The 18,866-nt window shown below is 39.4% G+C and overlaps 1 protein-coding gene across 2 annotated transcripts in view; it reads right to left on the bottom strand.

Annotated features, from left to right (window-relative positions):
- IGSF11 (immunoglobulin superfamily member 11) overlaps window positions 1–18,866 on the bottom strand; it is a 200,510-nt gene that overhangs the window by 130,972 nt on the left and 50,672 nt on the right. Inside the window, exon 1 of one of the 2 annotated variants that reach the window (XM_027586071.2) lies at window positions 6,779–7,199. The exons of the other annotated variant lie outside the window; for it this stretch is intronic. Coding sequence (XP_027441872.1) covers window positions 6,779–6,830 — 52 coding nt within the window. The 5' untranslated portion in view covers window positions 6,831–7,199. Of the gene's footprint in view, window positions 1–6,778; window positions 7,200–18,866 lie in introns of those variants that run through there. 2 annotated transcript variants of the gene reach the window in all.

The following is an 18,866-nucleotide window of genomic DNA, read 5'->3' as shown; positions in this document are numbered from 1 at the left end:
GCTAATATTTTTTGGTTTGGGCAAAAATTCTCACTTGTCATGAAAATATATTACTTATGTCAATATACAATGGATTTATTGTTGTTTTTAAATTGATTAATAAATATTTCTAAACATTCTTACTTTTAATTTTTAATATGGTAAATATTAATAGATATAATCCACATAAACAAAAGCTCTTCGTGGTCCTCAATAATCTTTAAGGCCACAATAATCCTAAGGCCAAAAGTCTGAGGATGTTTGGGGCACCTGGGTGGCTCAGTCGTTAAGTGTCTGCCTTGGGCTCAGGTCATGATCCCAGGGTCCCGGATCGAGCCCCACACTGGGCTCCAGCCCCGCATTGGGCTCCAGCCCCGCATTGGGCTCCAGCCCCGCACTGGGCTCCCTGCTCAGCGGGAAGCCTGCTTCTCCCTCTCCCACTCCCCCTGCTTGTGTTCCCGCTCTCGCTCTCTCTCTCTCTGTCAAATAAATAAATAAAATCTTTAAAAAAAAGAGAATCTTTGCAGTACATTGTTAACACATTTTTACATGTTCTGCATACTGTCTCTTTTTATCTTCTTTCATAAAATGGGAGTAATGACAATAATATTTATTGAACCTTTACTTACACGAGTCTCATGACAGCCAGATGAGGTAGGCACTATATCCTAATTTTTCCCCCCTGGGATGAAGAGTTTTTATTTATTTCAGTAAGCAACATGGAAACACTGAAATCCTTTAAGTAAGAAATCTTGAGTCATTCTAAAATGTATTGAAGAAAATGGATTTTTTTTAAATTAACATATAATGTATTATTTATTTCAGGGGTATACGTCTGCAATTCATCAGTCTTACATAACATCCAGTGCTCATTGCAACACATACCCTTCCCAATGTCCATCACCCAGTTACCCTATCCCTCCACCACCCCCAGCCCCAGTAACCCTACGGTAATCTGCATTTACACACAGACAACATGCATAAGTGAAATATACGACAAGCTTTCTTAACCAATGAAAGCCTAAAATGCTAGCCTGACTGCAATATGTTCTGCAACAAGTGATGTTTACTACACTTCACCCTCACTTTTTGCCATGTATTTTCTTTTTTGGCAAATAATCCTGACCTGTGGAGCTGACAGAAACTGTGTAACAGGTAGTGACAGACCTGGTACAAGGAAACGAAGATGAAGTATAAAAGATGTCTGATGTTACTTAAGGCATCTTTGAGTACATGGTGGAGGATGGAGCTATGATTAGCAGAAGACGTCTGACATTTCAGGAGATACAAACATCACTGCAGACTGAGAGGACTGTCCAGAGGGAATGAATCCTAGCTGGAAGAAACTCTGGGGGGAAATGGGTAGACTGCAGGAAAAGGGGGAGCCTTGGGAGGGGAGCACAACTGGAAATCTCCCTTGGGAGCAGGCTATGATGCCTCCCCTTGGGGCTCATCTAGCTAATGCTCCTATTTCTAAAAAAGCATTTCCAGTACTTTGTATATATAACGTCAGAGGGTGGGGAGGCCAAGCTTAGACTACACAGGTGTTATTTTAATTATCTCCGTTCTTGGGAGACTAGTTTTGACATACAGGCCCTTAGGACGAAGAACACTAGGCATGGAAATGGGAAACTTGATGGCTTTAAATGAACACCCAAAGGTCCGAGGTCATTCTTTATTGCATGGAGCAACATCTTCAGAAATTCCTTAGGAAAAAATATTTCAAACATAGACAACCTCAAAGTTTTGTGATTAAAAATAAGCTAAAAATCAATGTCAAAAGATCTGTATTATATTTTTAAATTAACTTCCAAAGTCATAGAATCTAAAAAGTCTATGAAAATAAATTTCTATCACCTCTGTTCCACAAAATATACACTAAGGTTTAAAGATAAACTGAAGCTGACACAGTCACACTAAATCCCTAAAAAATCCTTAGCAAAAATTCTTTTTCTTTAAAAGGGGGGGCATTCTTTTCGGGTACTGCAGACACACAGGATTACCGATTATATGAGTAACCACTCAGTCATTCTCAAGTATCTACTGAACACTTACTCTGTGCCAGGTATGGTACTGTCTTTTAGAGAAAATATACATATATACATATACATATTATACACACACACTGAATTATATCATAAAGTTAACTTCATGGAACGAGGGGAAAATACTAGCATAGAGTTACATCCACATGCTCACATAACCTCAACAATGCCCAGCTTCGAAAGTGACTTCCTGGTCGGTCTGCTGGACTCCAGGGTTGATATATCCTTGAAATAGGTAGAGCTAAGTCATTGGAAGGAGCCATGAACGGCTAGATGTATTTACCTTAAAAGAACCTGATGCTAATAGAACAATGTAACATCCTCCAAAAGGGAAGAAGATGAGGAGGAAAGAGGGCAGGAAAGAATCAACATTAGTGAGAATATGAGAGCGAAAGGAAAGACGTTTTCACATGAGCAACTACTGTCAACAGGGAGAGGCTTTAGACAAAGGTGGGTAAGGGGCTCTCTGAACTAGGACATCTGTTAAAAATTTCCACTGGTGTGATCTTCAACAAACTTCAGAAAAATTTAAACCTCTTTCCAATTTTTAAAAATATTAGATTAATTAGTCTTTCAAGACTGGCCTAGAAGTGGCCCCATTCTACTCGAGTTACATTCACAATGTCACACTGTGTTATTACACAGTTGTGACACTTGATGAAAAAACAGCATTGAATTTTCAACCAATCCACTATCATTCACAGCTTCTGATTTTAACCCAATTCTCTGAAGATTCTTCCAAAGAACTCTACATAGTACAGGAATTTCCTGAACTCAGTGCTTCTGGTGTCTCAACTTTTTTACTGGCAACGCTTTTCTAAAATAAAAGTGTGCATCTAGTACTGTCAGTTTGTTACCTCTCAAGATCAAAATGCTAAATGAAGGGAAACCAGTAAGTAGACTTCCTCTAAGAATTTTTTTTTTATTGAACAGACCTTTTTTTCACATTGGCAAATTTGTATTTTTTAATCCTTTTCTAAAAACATAGAAATTGTAATAATATTTGCTAAAATATGATCTTCCTATAATATATATGTGAGGCAGAGTCCCACCATATAGCACCTCTGTGGTATCCGACGATGGTGAAGATGAACTGGTACCAGATCAGGGGCTGAGTCTATCGTTTGTGAAATTAGGAAACAGATTTTATTTCTTTGGCTGACTTCATTTTTTTTTTTAATCCTCACAAATGTAAACTATTCTTTCTTAGGTGGTAGGAAACCCGGTACAGAGGGAATCAATTACCCAAACTTCAATAGAAAGAAAAAAAAATCCACAGTTTAGGTAAATCAGCTTAACTAATAAGTAACTAATTAACTTTCCACTTTTAAGACCAAAATCACCTCAAATTAGATGGTGTTTTGAACACCACCCAAGAACTGACAACCCCTCTGAAACCCGTTACTCTCAATTATAATTGAAGGAGGATATTGGAGCCTCCGGATGGTCTAAGGGACGATTTCAAAATGCAAGGGTGAGATATATGCGTGCCAGACAGTTCTTATCAAACAAAGGAGGGGGGTACTTGAAGTGAGGGGACTACCAGAAATGCAGCAATCTTACCTCCAACTGCCTAAAATATCACTAGTGTAGATAACATAAATTCAGAATCCTTATTCTAAATGAACTAATGTAGATCAGAATTTCAGTGGGAGTGCCATGATTTTCCCAAACCAGCTAGTATTCCCAGTCCCTTGTTCTGTAGAACTCATTGCAACTAAAGAATCTTGTGTCCCAGCACATCACCTTGTTTGGCACTAAATCACACGGTTTAAGTATGAAGACCCAAATGAGACTTTTCATTATAAATGCTTCCACTATCAAAGCGTGAAAACACATTTGAAAATGTGCCACATATTGTTACTGGGGGGAAAAATCTTTACCCATTGCATCATTACCTTGAGTCTGACAACAGTTCTAAGTATAACACTGTAGAAGCACTTGGTGATTTAATGTTTAAATTCCTTCCTCAATAGTCTGCATTGAAAATACAGTGTATTACGTTTAATTTCTCTAAAGCTTTCATCCAGTGGCTGTCACCTTTCATGTAGGCCAAACTACAGATTTTTTACTAAAAAGTGAATCCTGCCAAAGCAGTTACATAATTCAAGTTAGAGCTAAGAAATCGAAGTTCACTAGAAATTTTTCAGAATGCTAACATTTAGGCTCATAATTCTTTTCATTTTCATTTCATTTTTGTGTGATCTTTTCTTTTTTTACAGATTTTCTCAGATTCTGGGAAGTTATCTGCTATTTCAATGAATCACAAGTAGCACAAAAAACGCTTCAAATGTATCTAACCTATTGGTAGGACTACATAGAAGTCAACTTTTCAGTTCAAATTCCCTTTTAAGTTACTCCACAGAAACGCAAACAAAAATAAAAACAGAAATCTCTTGACATCCATTTTCTTTCAAAAATGTAAGAGACTCTCTACCTTTCATGCATCAAGACTTCATAGTAGCCAGTGCTACAGTGGTTATCTACTTCGCATTCCTGTCTTTTCCCCCTTCATAATGAAGCCACTTCATTCAGGTTTCCACCCCTTCCCTTCATTCTAAAGTCCTAGGGATGGGCCCTAATTCATTCAAAACAACTTTGCCTTGACTTCAAGCACTTAATGGCAGTGAGGACATGGTCTTCTCCTGGAGACTGTTATGCTAGGCACAAGTAGGCACACACAGCTGTTCACCCTCCTCCCCCTCTTCATCTTAAGGAAACTGAGTAACAGTGGCCTTCCCATGGCCTCCTGAATAAATCCCAAATTCAGCATTCAAGGCTCTCTACTATTCTTTTACTACCTTTTTAGCCCTTTCTCCTTTGCACACATCTCCTGCTCTAGCAGCTACACACTTGGCCTTTCAAGAATATGCCCCTGCACTTTCCATTTCATATCCTTCGCCCAGGCTGTTCCTTTGACTAGGAAAGAAGGCCCAACCACTCCCATGTCAGCCAGTTCAAATCTTACTCAAAGTCCAGATCAAAAGTAAACTTTTCTATCAAGTCTTCCTTGATATCACCATTAATAAATGGTACTCATCATACATTCCTTGTATCATTAATCATTTTACATGCTTACAGCCTGTTTTAAAACCCCAGACTCCTTAAGGGCTGCAATCTCTTGTGCATCTTTGTCCTCCACCATCCCTCCCCACCAGACACCCAAATTCAGACTGGTAGGCTCAGCAAACATTTGTTGAACACATGAACATAACTGTTCATTTCTGAGGGTGAAAAGTACTTCTACAGAATAGATTATCACGAAGGCTGAATTGTCCTTGGAAGTCTTTAAAAACATCCTAGGATAGCTGAGGAATAGTTTTGCTGAAGGAAAGGAAACAAATCAGATGACCTTCTAAGGCTGCTTCTGCAAATTACATCAACTCTTTAAAAGTACTGCCTAATAATTCAAAAACAAACTATACACAAATGCTATTTACAAAAAGAGAGCAGCATTTATTATAATAGATGAAGGTTAAGAACAGATTATTTTTAGCAAAATTTCAGCTGCTCTTATAGTAATATACCATTTTTCAGTTATATCCAAGGAATTGTACAAAAAAGCTCATTTACTCTAATTATTTCACACTTGAAAGAAGTAGAACAGAGAAAAATGCCAGTCCCTTCAAACGGGTAACCAGACAAAATTAATCTGGAAGCACATACTCATGTCACTTAATTATTGTCTACACATCATCACCAAATATATACCTACTGAACTCCAAGAAAGTTACCTGTAATTTTGATTATTTCCTTCACTGGCATTTATGGAAAAAGAATATGAAATTTTGTATTCCTTTCTCCCCTACTAAATAAATTTGAAAAATTTAAGTCGACTAAAATGAAGTTACTTCAAGATCCATGGGTACATCATCAGTTCAAATAAGGCCACAAAACTATGGGAAACACTGGTATCTCCAGAAACAAACAAGGTTAACCACAATATTCCAGAAACCATTGAGCCTGCTCATTAAATAAAACTTTCAGAATAAATCTCATCAATTAAATGGGACAGAAAACTTGATTCCAAGGACAGTGCACTCATAAAAGAAAAAGGCACTGTGTAAGAGGAAAATCAGAGTTAAATATGATGGCTATTCATAGAAAATAAAATGTAAGAAAGATTAGAGAGTAGAAAATGAAATAGTTTTTTTAAACATTAAGAAAATTAAACACACGTTTAGTCTTTTTGTTCCAATATTGTTACACTCTATGTACTTCTGTAAGCCACTTTAAATGCTTTGAGGAAGAAGCTAGAGTAGAAAAAATATATTGTTTTCGAACATAATGTAGCACACTGTATAGTTATTTTTAAAGCAAAGATCACATTTTCAGTCAAACCTGACTGTGCTTGTTAAAGGTTAAGGTAAAGCTACAATTTAAAGTTTTCTCAATTATTTTAAAGGCACCTCTAATTTTCCTGGAGCCGCCGGATAACGGAAACTGATTCTAAATACTGTTTCTCCCTGGACCCAGTAAGTGAGGGAGCGGTTACTTAAAAAGCACAGCGGGGTCAGAAGCCGGCCCCGGATCAGCGGAAACCGAGCAGCGGGTGCAGTTACCTCTCGGATCTGGGACACCTGAGCAGCGCGGGGGGCGGGGCGGGACGGGGGCGCGGGTGGGCGCGTGAGCCCCGGCCCACAGCGACCAATATGGCCCCTGACAAAGTTGGGCTCGCAGGACCCGGCACAGGTCTCCCCGGGCCCGCCGGTCCAGCCTGGCCCCACCGGGAGCAGAGGGCTCGGGCTACTCACCGTGCAGAGAGAGGAGCAGCAGAGGCGCCAACGGAGAGCCCGGAGAAGTCATCCCGGGGCCGCGGGGAGCGCGCCCGCCGCCCGCCCGGCTCCTCGTCGCGACGGCGGAGACGCGGGCCGGGCTCTCGGTGATCTTGGGGCAGTCGGGTCCGCCCGGAGGGGCCGGGACCGTGGGACGCGCAGCGGTGACAAGTGGCGCTCCCGCGCCGCCCCGCTTCGCCGACGCTAAGCTACGACCAGGCGCGTCCCGGGCTCGCCGGCCTCGTCCCGCAGCGCCGCGGCCACCTCGCGCTGCCCCAGGACCCGACGGCCCGCCGCGCCGCCGGGGGAGCCACTCCCCCCCCAACTCTCGCCCAGCTAGTCCGGCAGCAGCCCGGCTCCCCTCGGCTCCGCGCCGCCCACTCGCCCAGCTCCTCGGTCTCCCGGGCAACCGCGGCTCCCGCGCGACGCCTGGCGGCCCACCCCCGGAGCAAGCGCGGCGCGCAGCTGGCGCTGCCCGGCCACCTGTGCGCGGTGCCGCCCACTGCCCCGCACGCCGCTGTGAGCGCCGCTGGGGACCCTCGGGAGGACGCCCTCCTGGCCTGCAGTCAAGGCCTACCCCCGCCCTAAACCACTCTCCAGACAGGGGTGTCAGACTTGATCCCCAGAGTCCTCTAAGAAGGACTTTCCACAACCTTCGTCCAGCAAGATTCATTTCTGTTGCCGTTTTCAGATGATTTCTATTTGTCCACTTCCTCTCTTCTGTAATCTGGCAAAATTCTGATTCTGGCAAAATTAGGAATTGATGAGGTTTGTTCTGTTCCATAGCTTTTTTTTTTCTCCCAACACCCACCCACTACCTTTTTTTCCTTAAAAGAGCATAAGGGCTGTACCATGCTCCTTATTCCCCGTTTCTATCAAAGACACTACCATCTTTTCTTGCCCTTTTAGTAAAACTTATCTCAACTTCTAATATTTAAAATTAGCCGCCTTAAACGTTATGGCTTTCTTTTTTTTTTTAAGATTTTATTTATTTATTCATAAGAGACAGACAGAGAGAGAGAGAGGCAGAGGGAAAAGCAGGCTCCCCGCTGAGCAGGGAGCCGGATCCTGGGATCATGACCTGAGCTGAAGGCAGACGCTTAACCGCTTAACCGTCTGAGCCACCCAGGCGCTCCGTTATGGCTTTCTTAAACTAATTTCAACTATTTGTTAACTAGTGAGAGGGTGATTTTATTATGGTGATTTTTACTTTGGGTTTTTATTTTTTGTTTCCTGTTCGTTTTGGTTAGGTGGAAAGAGAGACCTTCTTGGCATCTGAAATTATTTTACTTAAATATCTACCTACTTCTCTACTTATAAAAACTAATCTTCGTTCCTTTTCCATTGGATCTCTGGTGTCTTAACAGCCCATAGTCACTTTCTGCTTCAGCCTCCAATGGGAACATACTTTCCCCAGAGGAATGTCAAACCATTCTGGTCAATTTCTACAGCAGCATAGATTAGGATTCTTGGGGCCCCCCGGAAATTTTGAGCCCCCATCTGGCAGATATAATACTCCCAGGGCAATTCTGAATGAAAATAGTATGCACTGGAGAAAGGCAAATATGTAAAACACCCATACATTGGACAAAGATTGGAAGATAAATGTGAAAACAACAGTAGTGGTGGAATTATGGATGCACCTTTTTTTTTTTAATTGGTGATGTTATAATTTTAAGTTAAAAAAAGAGAGAGAGAGAGGGGCGCCTGGGTGGCTCAGTTGGTTAAGCGACTGCCTTCGGCTCAGGTCATGATCCTGGAGTCCCGGGATGGAGTCCCACATGCGGCTCCCCGCTCATTGGGGAGTCTGCTCCTCCCTCTGACCCTACCCCCTCTTGTGCTGTGCTGTCTCTCACTCTCTCTCTCAAATAAATAAAATAAAATCTTAGAGAGAGAACATATTAAGAAATGCCAATGACCTTTAATACCAATATCCTAAAAAGATATAGCTTGATTATGAATTGAAGATGCTTCAACTTTGCTCACTACTTCCAATTTGTCAGAATCCTTTACTAGAATCTCTAGTGGTAAAAAAAAAAAAAAAAAAATATGACAGTATAGATTATTTGACATTAATAACAGAAATTTTAAATTTCAACTGTGATTTCATCACTGGGCTCATTCTCATTCTTTTAAATTCCACAACAAGGACTAGATTTTCTTTCTCCATCCAATTCAATTCCTTGTTTTGTCCTGTACATATTCCCACATTCAAATCCAGTCCCAAATAGGGCATGGATAATATAAAATAGGTTTTTTAAAGGTTTTATTTATTTATTTGAGAGAGAGAGAGATCACAAGCAGGGGGAGGGGCAGAGGGAGAAGCAGACCCCCTGCTGAACAGGGAGCCCAATACAGGGCTCAATCCCAGGACCCTGGGATCATGACCTGAGCCAAAGGCAGATGCTTCACCGACTGAGCCACCCAGGCACCTGCTTAAGAGTAATATAAAGAGAAAAGCAAGGAAGCTGTCAAATGGCAGATGCTACTCAGAACAGGTCTTCTGGGATATATACTCAAGGTCGTGAATCAGAGAAAGTGAGCTCCCTCTCCTGCCTCTATGTCACCATAGTGTACTTCTACCTTCTACCAACAGGAGCTGCTGAGTTATTAAGACGAGTAGCCCTTTTCACAGAAAAAGAAATGTAGCTTCTGAAGGGAGAGTGGGAATGATCTGATTTCAGGCGGCAATCTGGCTGCCCAGAAGCTCGGGGGCAGATGGTAGATGGTGGACTCACAGGAAGCAGATTGGGAGTACTGGAAACTCTAAGTGCCGTTCACAGAACATTCCAAAAGGACACTCTCACAGGAAACGGGGAAAAAACATGCTTTTAATTTACAGAGATAACACCATGGGCATGTATTTTGAGTAAATTTGTTATTAGTAATGATGAGTTCCACCAACTCATCTTAATCTGTTTTATGACTGCAGTAATTTCTTTAAATCTCTTAAGTATTCTAAGTTCTAAAGCAACAGACAACATCTTACATTTGTATAATACTTTATAAACTTCAAAATGTTTTCACATATATTATCTCTTCTGATCTTCACAGCAATCCCAGGGGGTAGGTAAGGCAGGTATTATTACTCCCTCTTCACATATTAAGACACTAAGTCTCAAAAAGATCAAGGGATTGCAAATACCGAGGCAAAACTGAAACCAAGGTCTTCTGACATTCATCCTATAGTTGTTTCCTACCACACCATGAAATCTTTCTCTTTTATCTCTTTATAAACCAACACCTGAAGAAATTTATATAAACCACAGTGTCTTAAAGCTGTCTCTGGGGAACACTGCTGTTGCCGCCCCAATATTTTCCCCCCTCCACTCCACCCTTACCACTTCCACCCTACCCGCACATAAGTAGCCCATAAAATTTTGACCATCTCGGTGCCACCCCCACCTCTAAGGGAGCTATATTTGGTCTATGTGACCAAGGAAGAAATGGAGAGGGGAATGTCTGGGACAAGGAACCCTAGGGTAAAAGACTCTGATATAGTATAATAATAATCTTGGCTCAAAAACATTGATGACATGAGAATATGGTCAATTTCTAAATATCTAAATATGGATTATCCAAATCCAAATGTAATCCTAGACCAGCTTCTAGTCTCCATCCATTGAAATGCTGGATCATCTCTCTACAATCAGTTACTCTGCATTCAAGAATGGAAAGTTAATTTTAATATTAGCTTAGGAGAAAAACAATTAAGAAAGAAAAACGGAGGAAATTATAAGGCTTTCCAAAGCCAAATATAAATTATTTTTAATTAGCTACTTTTAAATTATTAATAGCACCTATCCCTCTCTGTTTATGTATATAATTAAAAGTTAATTGCATTTAAGTTTTTGAGGATGTTTGTCTATGGAATATTTTATAAGAATATAAGAATAAGAATCTTAAAATTAGAAAATACTTTTTGATCCTTGTTTGAGTCAGTAACTCATTCTGTAACTATTTTAACCAAGCTGCTTAGGACCATATATAACCTAGAGTAGAGCTTGGACCTTATAGAAGTAAAATTTGAAAGGAATTGTTCCCCCTTCCCCTTTGTGAAGAGATAATTAAGGCTCTAAAATAACAATAGGGAGCTAGGATGGCCCCATCTCATCGGTTAAGCATCAGACTCTTGATTTCAGCTCAGGTCATGAACTCAGGGTCCTGAGATCAAGCCCCACGTAGGGCTCTGTGCTCAGCTTGGAGTCTGCTTGAGACTCTCCCTCTGCACCACCAACCCCCACTCATGCGTGGTCTCTCTCTCTCTCTCTCTCTCTCTCTCAAATAAATAAATAAATAAAATAACAAAGGAGTAGAGAAGATAATAATGGAATTGTTAGAATAATTAACAAGCCAATAACGGGTTTATTCTATGTTAAGATATAAAGAAACCATTTAATATTTTAAAACCTCCTTCTCAAATGTTGGATCAGTTTATAACCTAGATATATTGACAGTGTAGTCTTTCTGATATTTGTTTGTTTTGTCAGTTTCTGCCCACTCCTCTGGTAGAGCAGTGCCAGACAGGGTTTACACAAAGGTAGACAGCATTTCCATCTCCGTCACCATAGCCTAATCCCTATCACCACTGTGAATACTGCTTAAACAAAATTTCGCATCTTCATCCATTTGGGGAAAAGTTGGCCCTTTTCCTTGAAATCCTTTTATTATGAACACATTTATTTTCAGGCATAGTTAATCTCTGAGCAGGGCCCATTGGGACAAAATGCTACTGAATTCATTCTAATGGCAAATCTAAAATGGTGCCACTATGATTTTTAGGACTTGAGTAGGGAAATAGCATAAAATGCATTTTATGTCACCTCAGTTCTTGTATGCTCTTTCTTATAATGCAAGGAAAATAATTTTTAAATGTTCCTCAAAGTCTCTTTACCAGTATCCAGTAATCTAAACTAATCTCTTTGAACCTCTCACTTGATTTTATATACTTGGTACTGGCAATCACTTATTTCAGTTGGTTCCAACTCTGAGTTTTCCACAGAAGTTTTCCATGGAAGTTTAAAGTACAGTTCAAACTTTTATTTCTGGCAGCAAAACAGAATAGAGATGTTGACTTACAAAGAAATGTGAAATTAGATTTTTTTAATCGTAAATGAATTGCTGAGACCTCAATAAAATAGGGGAAAGTCAAGCCAAAAGCTACAAGGAGGAAGGAATTCTTCAACAGTCTACTCACAACACAGTATCCAGAATGATCCTATTGAATCACATCAGATCACTCTTCCGCCCGATGACTTCCTGTCTCACTCACAGTGAAAGTAGATGTCTTTACTATAAACTACAGAGCTTGTGTTAGATTTCTATTGCTGCTATAACAAATCACTGCATACCTAGTGGTATAAAACAACACAAGTTTATTATTTTATAGTTCTGAGGTCAGAAGTCCAAAATGGATCTCACTGCGCTAAGATTAAGATGGCTGCAGGGCTATGTTTCTTTCTGGAGAATCCTTCGCCTTACCCTCCCCAGCTTCTGGAGCCCACCTACTTTCCTGGGCTTATGGCCCCCTTCCTTCATCTTCAAAGTCACCAACATCAGGCCACATCCTTCTCACATTGCTGTTTCTCTGACTCTCTCCCCTGCCTTTTCTTCCACATTTAATGATCCTTGTGATTACAGTGGGCCCACCTGGATAATCCAGGATAATCTCAACATCCATTTCATGGACTTAATATTCCACCAAAAATTTTTCATTGCATTGTATTTTGTAGCCATTAAGCAAATATTTGAATTCATTTAATTCTCAGAATCAAGATAACTTCACAGAATAAACTGAAAAGACCTCTGAACAGATCTTTGAAAGGAGAGACTTTAAGGCATTATTGCTTTAACAAATACCTTTGCCTCACAACCAACCCTACCCTGTCCTTCCACCTTTAATGAACGTACATAGGTTTCATGCAGCCCTTCATCAATTACACAAGTACAGAGAAATCCCCATATGACGTGTTAAGTGGAAATGAAGCAATTAGATAATATAAAATACATGTTTGCATTATTATGAGGTTAATAAAATGACTGAGTTAATAAATCTTCTAGCGGTTCAGGAATTCCAGAGGTCCTATTGCTGGATCCAGATCTATTTCTGTCCTAGCTGTGGTTTCGCGCCACCTGGTGGCACATCAAACTAAAGCTTGGCTACTGATGGCATTTGTTTCATCACCTTAATGTAAGAATACTTGGCCATAACGACAGGAACAAACTTAGGCTTCCTAAGACGTAACTGCCTGCCATTTAACCTTCTAACCTCACCCCACCACATCCTCCCTTAGAAAGTGAGCACTTTAGCTTCCACCCTGTCCCCATACCTCCAATATGCAAAAGTGCTGAACATAGGACAGGAATTAATAGCCAATTCCATTATATGTGAATTCTTATGATTTATGAGGCATATTATAATATGGTTTTACAGTATTTACATATCCCAGGCCCTGTCCAAGACTGGTAATACATTAGGTAGCAAAAATCAAAAGATCTTTGTTATGAAACCTCCAGTTTAGTGGAAAATGCAGAAATGTATCACATGATCCTACAAACAAATGTGACAGTGGTATGAAGGAGCGAGTTTAGGTGCTAAAGCAGGACTGTAACAGAATTTAACATAATTAATGAGATCTGGAAAGAATTCTCTGGAGAAATGGTTCCTCTAAAAAGACGGAAGGTTTACTAGCAATGGAGAAGTAGATAATTTCTGACTCAAGCAACAGAATGTGTAACTGAGACATTTTGAAACAATTAAAATTATGCATTTTTAACTTCCCTTTGTAAATCATATTTTCCTTCAATCTTTCCCCCTTTTATGTAAAGCCATGACTTTTGTTGTGCAGAAGACAGAACAGGCACCTGGGGAGGGAAAGCTTCGTTCTTTTGCTTTGAGAATGATGGCTTCTTCTTTGAGCCCATGGTAAGGTCACCTTCTAGTAGCCAGACTTCAAGAGAGGGAAAAGTTCTACCTACTTATGTTGTTGTCGTCATTACTGTTTATAGTTTTATTTGTTTTTTATTCAAATACCTCCTTTTTAAGTATTAAGAGACAAGTCAGATGGATTCAAACAGAAGGATTCTATTGTTAAGTCATCCTGAAGACAGATCAGGTTTACATAAATGAAGTTCCAACCCTATCAAGAAGATTAGGAAAGCTCTCCAAAGAAGAACCAAGGAAGAGAAAGAGAAAGAAGGTGAGGAAGTCCAATTGAGGTGCCCTCACTTTCCCTGACAGGTGCAACAGTTCAAGGAGGTACTACTGCAATTTAGAAAATGAGCAGTGGGAGAGGGATGGCTGGGGAAAAAGTGTTGATGGGTAGAGGCCAGAAGATGGTCACACAGAACTGCACATACTCTGTGACGGTGGTGAAGAAAGGACAGATTAGAGTTGTTATCGTGTTCTTGGTTGAGTGAGGTAAGGGAGGCACTCTGAGATGCCAAGAACACTGGCGAGCCCTCACATTGGAATGAAATGCCCACAGACAAAGGACTACAAGGTCAGAAAGATGTTCTACATTTTCTTCTAAAAACGTTATTGTTTTACCTTTCACATTTCTATCTGCAATCCATATGGCTTTGATTTTTGTACATAATGGGAGGTAGAGATAGTCAGGTAACCCAGCACCATTTATTGAAAAAGCTAGCCTTTCCTTACTGAACTACAGTATAGTTTTTGTCATAAATGAGATGAATATGTGTGGGGTTCGATTCCTCTATTCTGTTCTCATCGAACAATTTCTCTTTTCTAGCTCCAACACTATACTACCTTAATTACTGTAGATATGTAATAGTCATGATATCTGGTAGTGTACATCCTCCAGGTTTTTTTTCCTTTTTTTTTTCAGTTTTGTTTTTCCTAAGACTGCCTTGTCTATTCTTTTTTTTTTTAAGATTTTATCTATTTATTTGACAGAGAGAAACACGGCAAGAGAGGGAACACAAGCAATGGGAGTGGGAGAGGGAGAAGCAGGCTTCCTGCTGAGCAGGGAGCCCAATGCGGGGCTCGATCCCAGGACCCTGGGATCATGACCTGAGCCGAAGGCAGACGCTTAATGACTGAGCCACCCAGGCGCCCCTGCGTTGTCTATTCTTGCTTCTTTGCATTTCCAGGTGAATTTTAGAACCAGCACCTAAATTTCCACAATAAAATTTCCTGGGATTTTGATTGGGATTAGGTTGAAACTGGTTAATTTAGGAAAAACAATATCTTTATAATATTCGTTCTTCCAATCCAAGAACATGCCAGATCAAGCAAAGCAGTTAGGGTCCTTTCATTTCTCATAATCATATTTAGTAGCTATTTGTCCACTTTTAGTTATATTCCTGGCTAAATGTATCCCTAAATTTAACTGACTTTAACCCTTTGATGCTATTGTCAATGGTATCATATTTCAAATTTCATTTTCTATTTGTTTTTTCCTGGTATATAGAAAAAAAGTAACTCTTGTACATCTTATTTCCAACAATCTTACTAAATTCACTTATTGATTCTAATAGTTTGTAGTCTTTTGAATGGTCTACATACACAATCATGTCACCTGAAATAATAAGCTTATTTCTTCCTTTTCAATCCTTATTTCTTTCTCTCACCTTATTGCACTTCCTAAGGCCTCTGAAAAATGTTGAATGGAAGTGTTGGTAGTAGACCTCCTTTTCTCACATCCAATATCAGAGGAAGATTTGTGAATATTTTATCATTTAATATGATGTCTCCTATAGGTTTTTCAACAAATATATTTATCAAATTGAGAAAATTCCATTTTATTCCGTGTTTACCAATATTTTTAAAAATCATTAATGTCTCTTAAATTTTCTGAAATGCTTTCTCTGTATTTGTTGCAATGAGCATGACATTTCCTTTTTTTTTTTTCCTTGATAATGTGTAAGTTACCTTAATTGAGTTGTGAATACTAAGCTACCATTGTGTCCCACTGGTCATGTGGTATTATCTTTTTTACATACAACTGGATTTTTTAAAGTGCTTTATTAAGAATTTTTCGTCTACATTCATGAGAAAGATTAACCAATCATTTTCTTTTCTTGTAATTTCCTTGTCAAGTTTAAGAATCAAGGGTATACTGGCCATATATAAAATAAGAAGGTATTCTTCTGTCTCTATATTTTTTTGAAGATTTTATTTATTTATTTGTCGGAGAGAAAGAGAGAGCTCAAGGAGGGGGAGCGGCAGGCAGAGGGAGAAGCAAGATCCCCACTGAGTAAGGAGCCCCCCTTTGTGGGACTTATGACCTGAGCTGAAGGCAGACACTTAAGCGACTGAGCCACCCAGGCATCCCTCTTCTGCCTCTATTTTAAAAAAGAATTTGTGAAAGACTTGTTTTGTTTCTTCCACAAATGTTTGTGAGAATTTACTTGTGTGTCCATCAAACCTGGGTTTTCATTATGTAAGGTTGTTTCTTTATGGACAATCTTTTTAATAAATATTACACTATTCAAGTTTACTATTTATTCTCTGGTAGCTTTGGTTGGTTGTTATTTTTCAAAAATCTATCCATTTTATCCAAATTTATTGGCTCCAAATTCATAATAATCTCAGTGTATATGTGATTTCTATAAAACCCATAGTAATATCACCTTGTTAATAACTGATGCAGATAATTTGTATTTACCTTTCTGTTACAATAGTGGAAAAATAATAGGATAATAGTTAGGCTCCACCAGGATTAAATAACCAAGGATGACATACTCATTTCAAAATTCTAATCCAATTACATCTGGGAAAACCCTTTTTCCAAACAAGATAACACTCACAGGTTTCAAGAATTATGACATGGATATGTCACTTTGGGCATCACCACCCAGCCCATTACACCTTGATTTGCAACAGTATTACAATAAAGTGCAGTATTCTTTGTGTAGTATTCTTTGTATTTATCATGCTTGTAGTGGGCTGAGTTCTTTAATCCATGGCTTGATTTATTTTTGAAGTTTTGGATATTCTCAGCTATAATCTCTTCAAAGGTTGCTTCCACCCCATTCCATTCCCTCTTTCTGGGTTTCTAACATATTTTAGAGTTTTGGAGTATGACTCACATGAAGAGTACAGTACAACTAGCTTGTACCAGCTTGCCTAAGTCAATTGTTAAATATTCAGGTATTCTGTGACGTGGCTATTAAATCATTGGTTGCTTGAAATCAGCCATGGTGACAGTATTTATACCATGGCAGTAAGTTGTATCATTACAAATCAAGACTTTCTTTTTTCGGAGAGCAGGATTACAATACGCATTTGTCACACTGTTCTGTTCTTTCCATTTTTGTGTCTCTCTATGGATATTTTCTTGGATATTTTCTCTTTAATTGTCTTCCAGTTTATTAATTCTGTGTTCAGCTCTGTCCAATCTCATAAAACCTATTTATTGAGTTCTTAATTTCAGATACTGTATTTTTTAGTTGTATATGTCCATTTCACTTTTTTAGAGATTACCAATCGCTGGTGGGATTTTCCATCATTTCATCTCTTTGGCCATGTTTTCCTTTATTTTCTTAGAGATATTAATCATAGTTATTATAAATTCCTTGTCTGCAAACTTCAATATCTAGACTATCTGTGGCCCTACTCAATTTTCTTTTTCTCTTAATTATAGGCCTTATCTGTCTTGCCTCATTGTATGCCTAGTAATTTTTTATGGTATACCAAACTCTGTGTGTTACCCTTCACCAAAGAGGGTTTTTCTTGTCCTTTACTAGCATATAGGAGGAGGGGCCGATTGCCTCAATCCAATCAAGTACTGACTGGGTTGGGACTAAGTTTCAGTTTTAGTAAAACTCTGGTCTACCTCTGGTTCCCCTCTTTTCCTCAGGCTTTCCTGAACTGTTTATTGAGAACCTGGTGAGTTTCCATCTCTTCAGCTCTAACAAACTGTGAACAATCCAGCTCTACCTTTCCCAAAGTTCTCAGCCCAGCTTTTCAGTCTCCTGCCCCTATATTTTAAAATCTAGAAATGTCTTGAAGGGGAGACCAGTTGTGCATTTGAGACATGTCCCTCCTGTGGCAGGTCTTTGTTTCCTAAGTATCATAAGACTGCAGGGGATTTCACTCTGCCTCTGAGAAGCTTTCAGCTTAGCTCTTCAGCTACCTGTACAGAAACAAAACTTGGCGAATGTCTGGTGAGGGAAACCAGACATGCATTTAATGTGCTTCAAATTTCCTTTTCTCATTCCAGCCCTGCATGACCACTAAAAACTTCATACATTTCTCTTTTTATTAGCAGAGTCTTCTACCTAGGCTGCAATAGATCTGCAGCCCATGCCCAGAGCTGGCAGGTGACTCTGGAAGAGAAGTGGCTGTTGTTCATCCACCTACCTGAGAACAGTTCTTTCCTCTCTGAAATTTTAGTATCATAAACTTGCTTTTACAGCTCTCTGATACTTTTAGAAATATATTTTTAATTTGTATGGCTTTTGCAACAGAAACCCTGGCCTGCCACTATCTGCTACATCATACCTATTAGTAGAAGTCCCAACATCTAATTTTTAAAAAGTATCCTCTGGCAATTCTAAGAAGCAGCCAATCTAAAGCAACAATGACCTCATCAGGAAAACTATTACAAGACTGAGGTCTGAGTTGAGGTATCTGTGAGGTACCTAGGCTTTCCCTTACCTCTACAAGATAAATAGACCCACATCCATCATGCATTTCATGTTTCATTGGGAAAAAAAGGAAAAAGTCCATAGAGCAGCAAAGGCATACTCACCATAGGTCACTCACTTTTAAGAAGTATTGCCAAAACTTCCAACCTTAAACTTCCATTTGTACATCATTGAACTGAACTGTATTACTTGCCCACTTCTATTTATAAGGAAGGCTGAGAAAAATAATATTTGTTAACCTGAATACAATACCGCCCCCAAGAAAACTGGGTTTCCCTTACTAAAGAAAAATGAGAGAATGGATATTAAGTGAGCAGCTAGCAATCTCTGCTACAGTTCCATTCTTAGCACTTTCAGATTCTTTCTTATCTAACTAATTCCTCTCTATAATTGCACATGAGAAAAATTATTTTCTGCTCCAAATAACTTACCAAAAGCCCAGAGAGTTCTT

The sequence above is a fragment of the Zalophus californianus genome, chromosome 1 (assembly GCF_009762305.2).
Source record: "Zalophus californianus isolate mZalCal1 chromosome 1, mZalCal1.pri.v2, whole genome shotgun sequence".
NCBI classification, from domain to species: domain Eukaryota; kingdom Metazoa; phylum Chordata; class Mammalia; order Carnivora; family Otariidae; genus Zalophus; species Zalophus californianus.
Note: the sequence above shows the minus strand (reverse complement) of the source record. Positions and strands in the feature narration are given on the sequence as shown.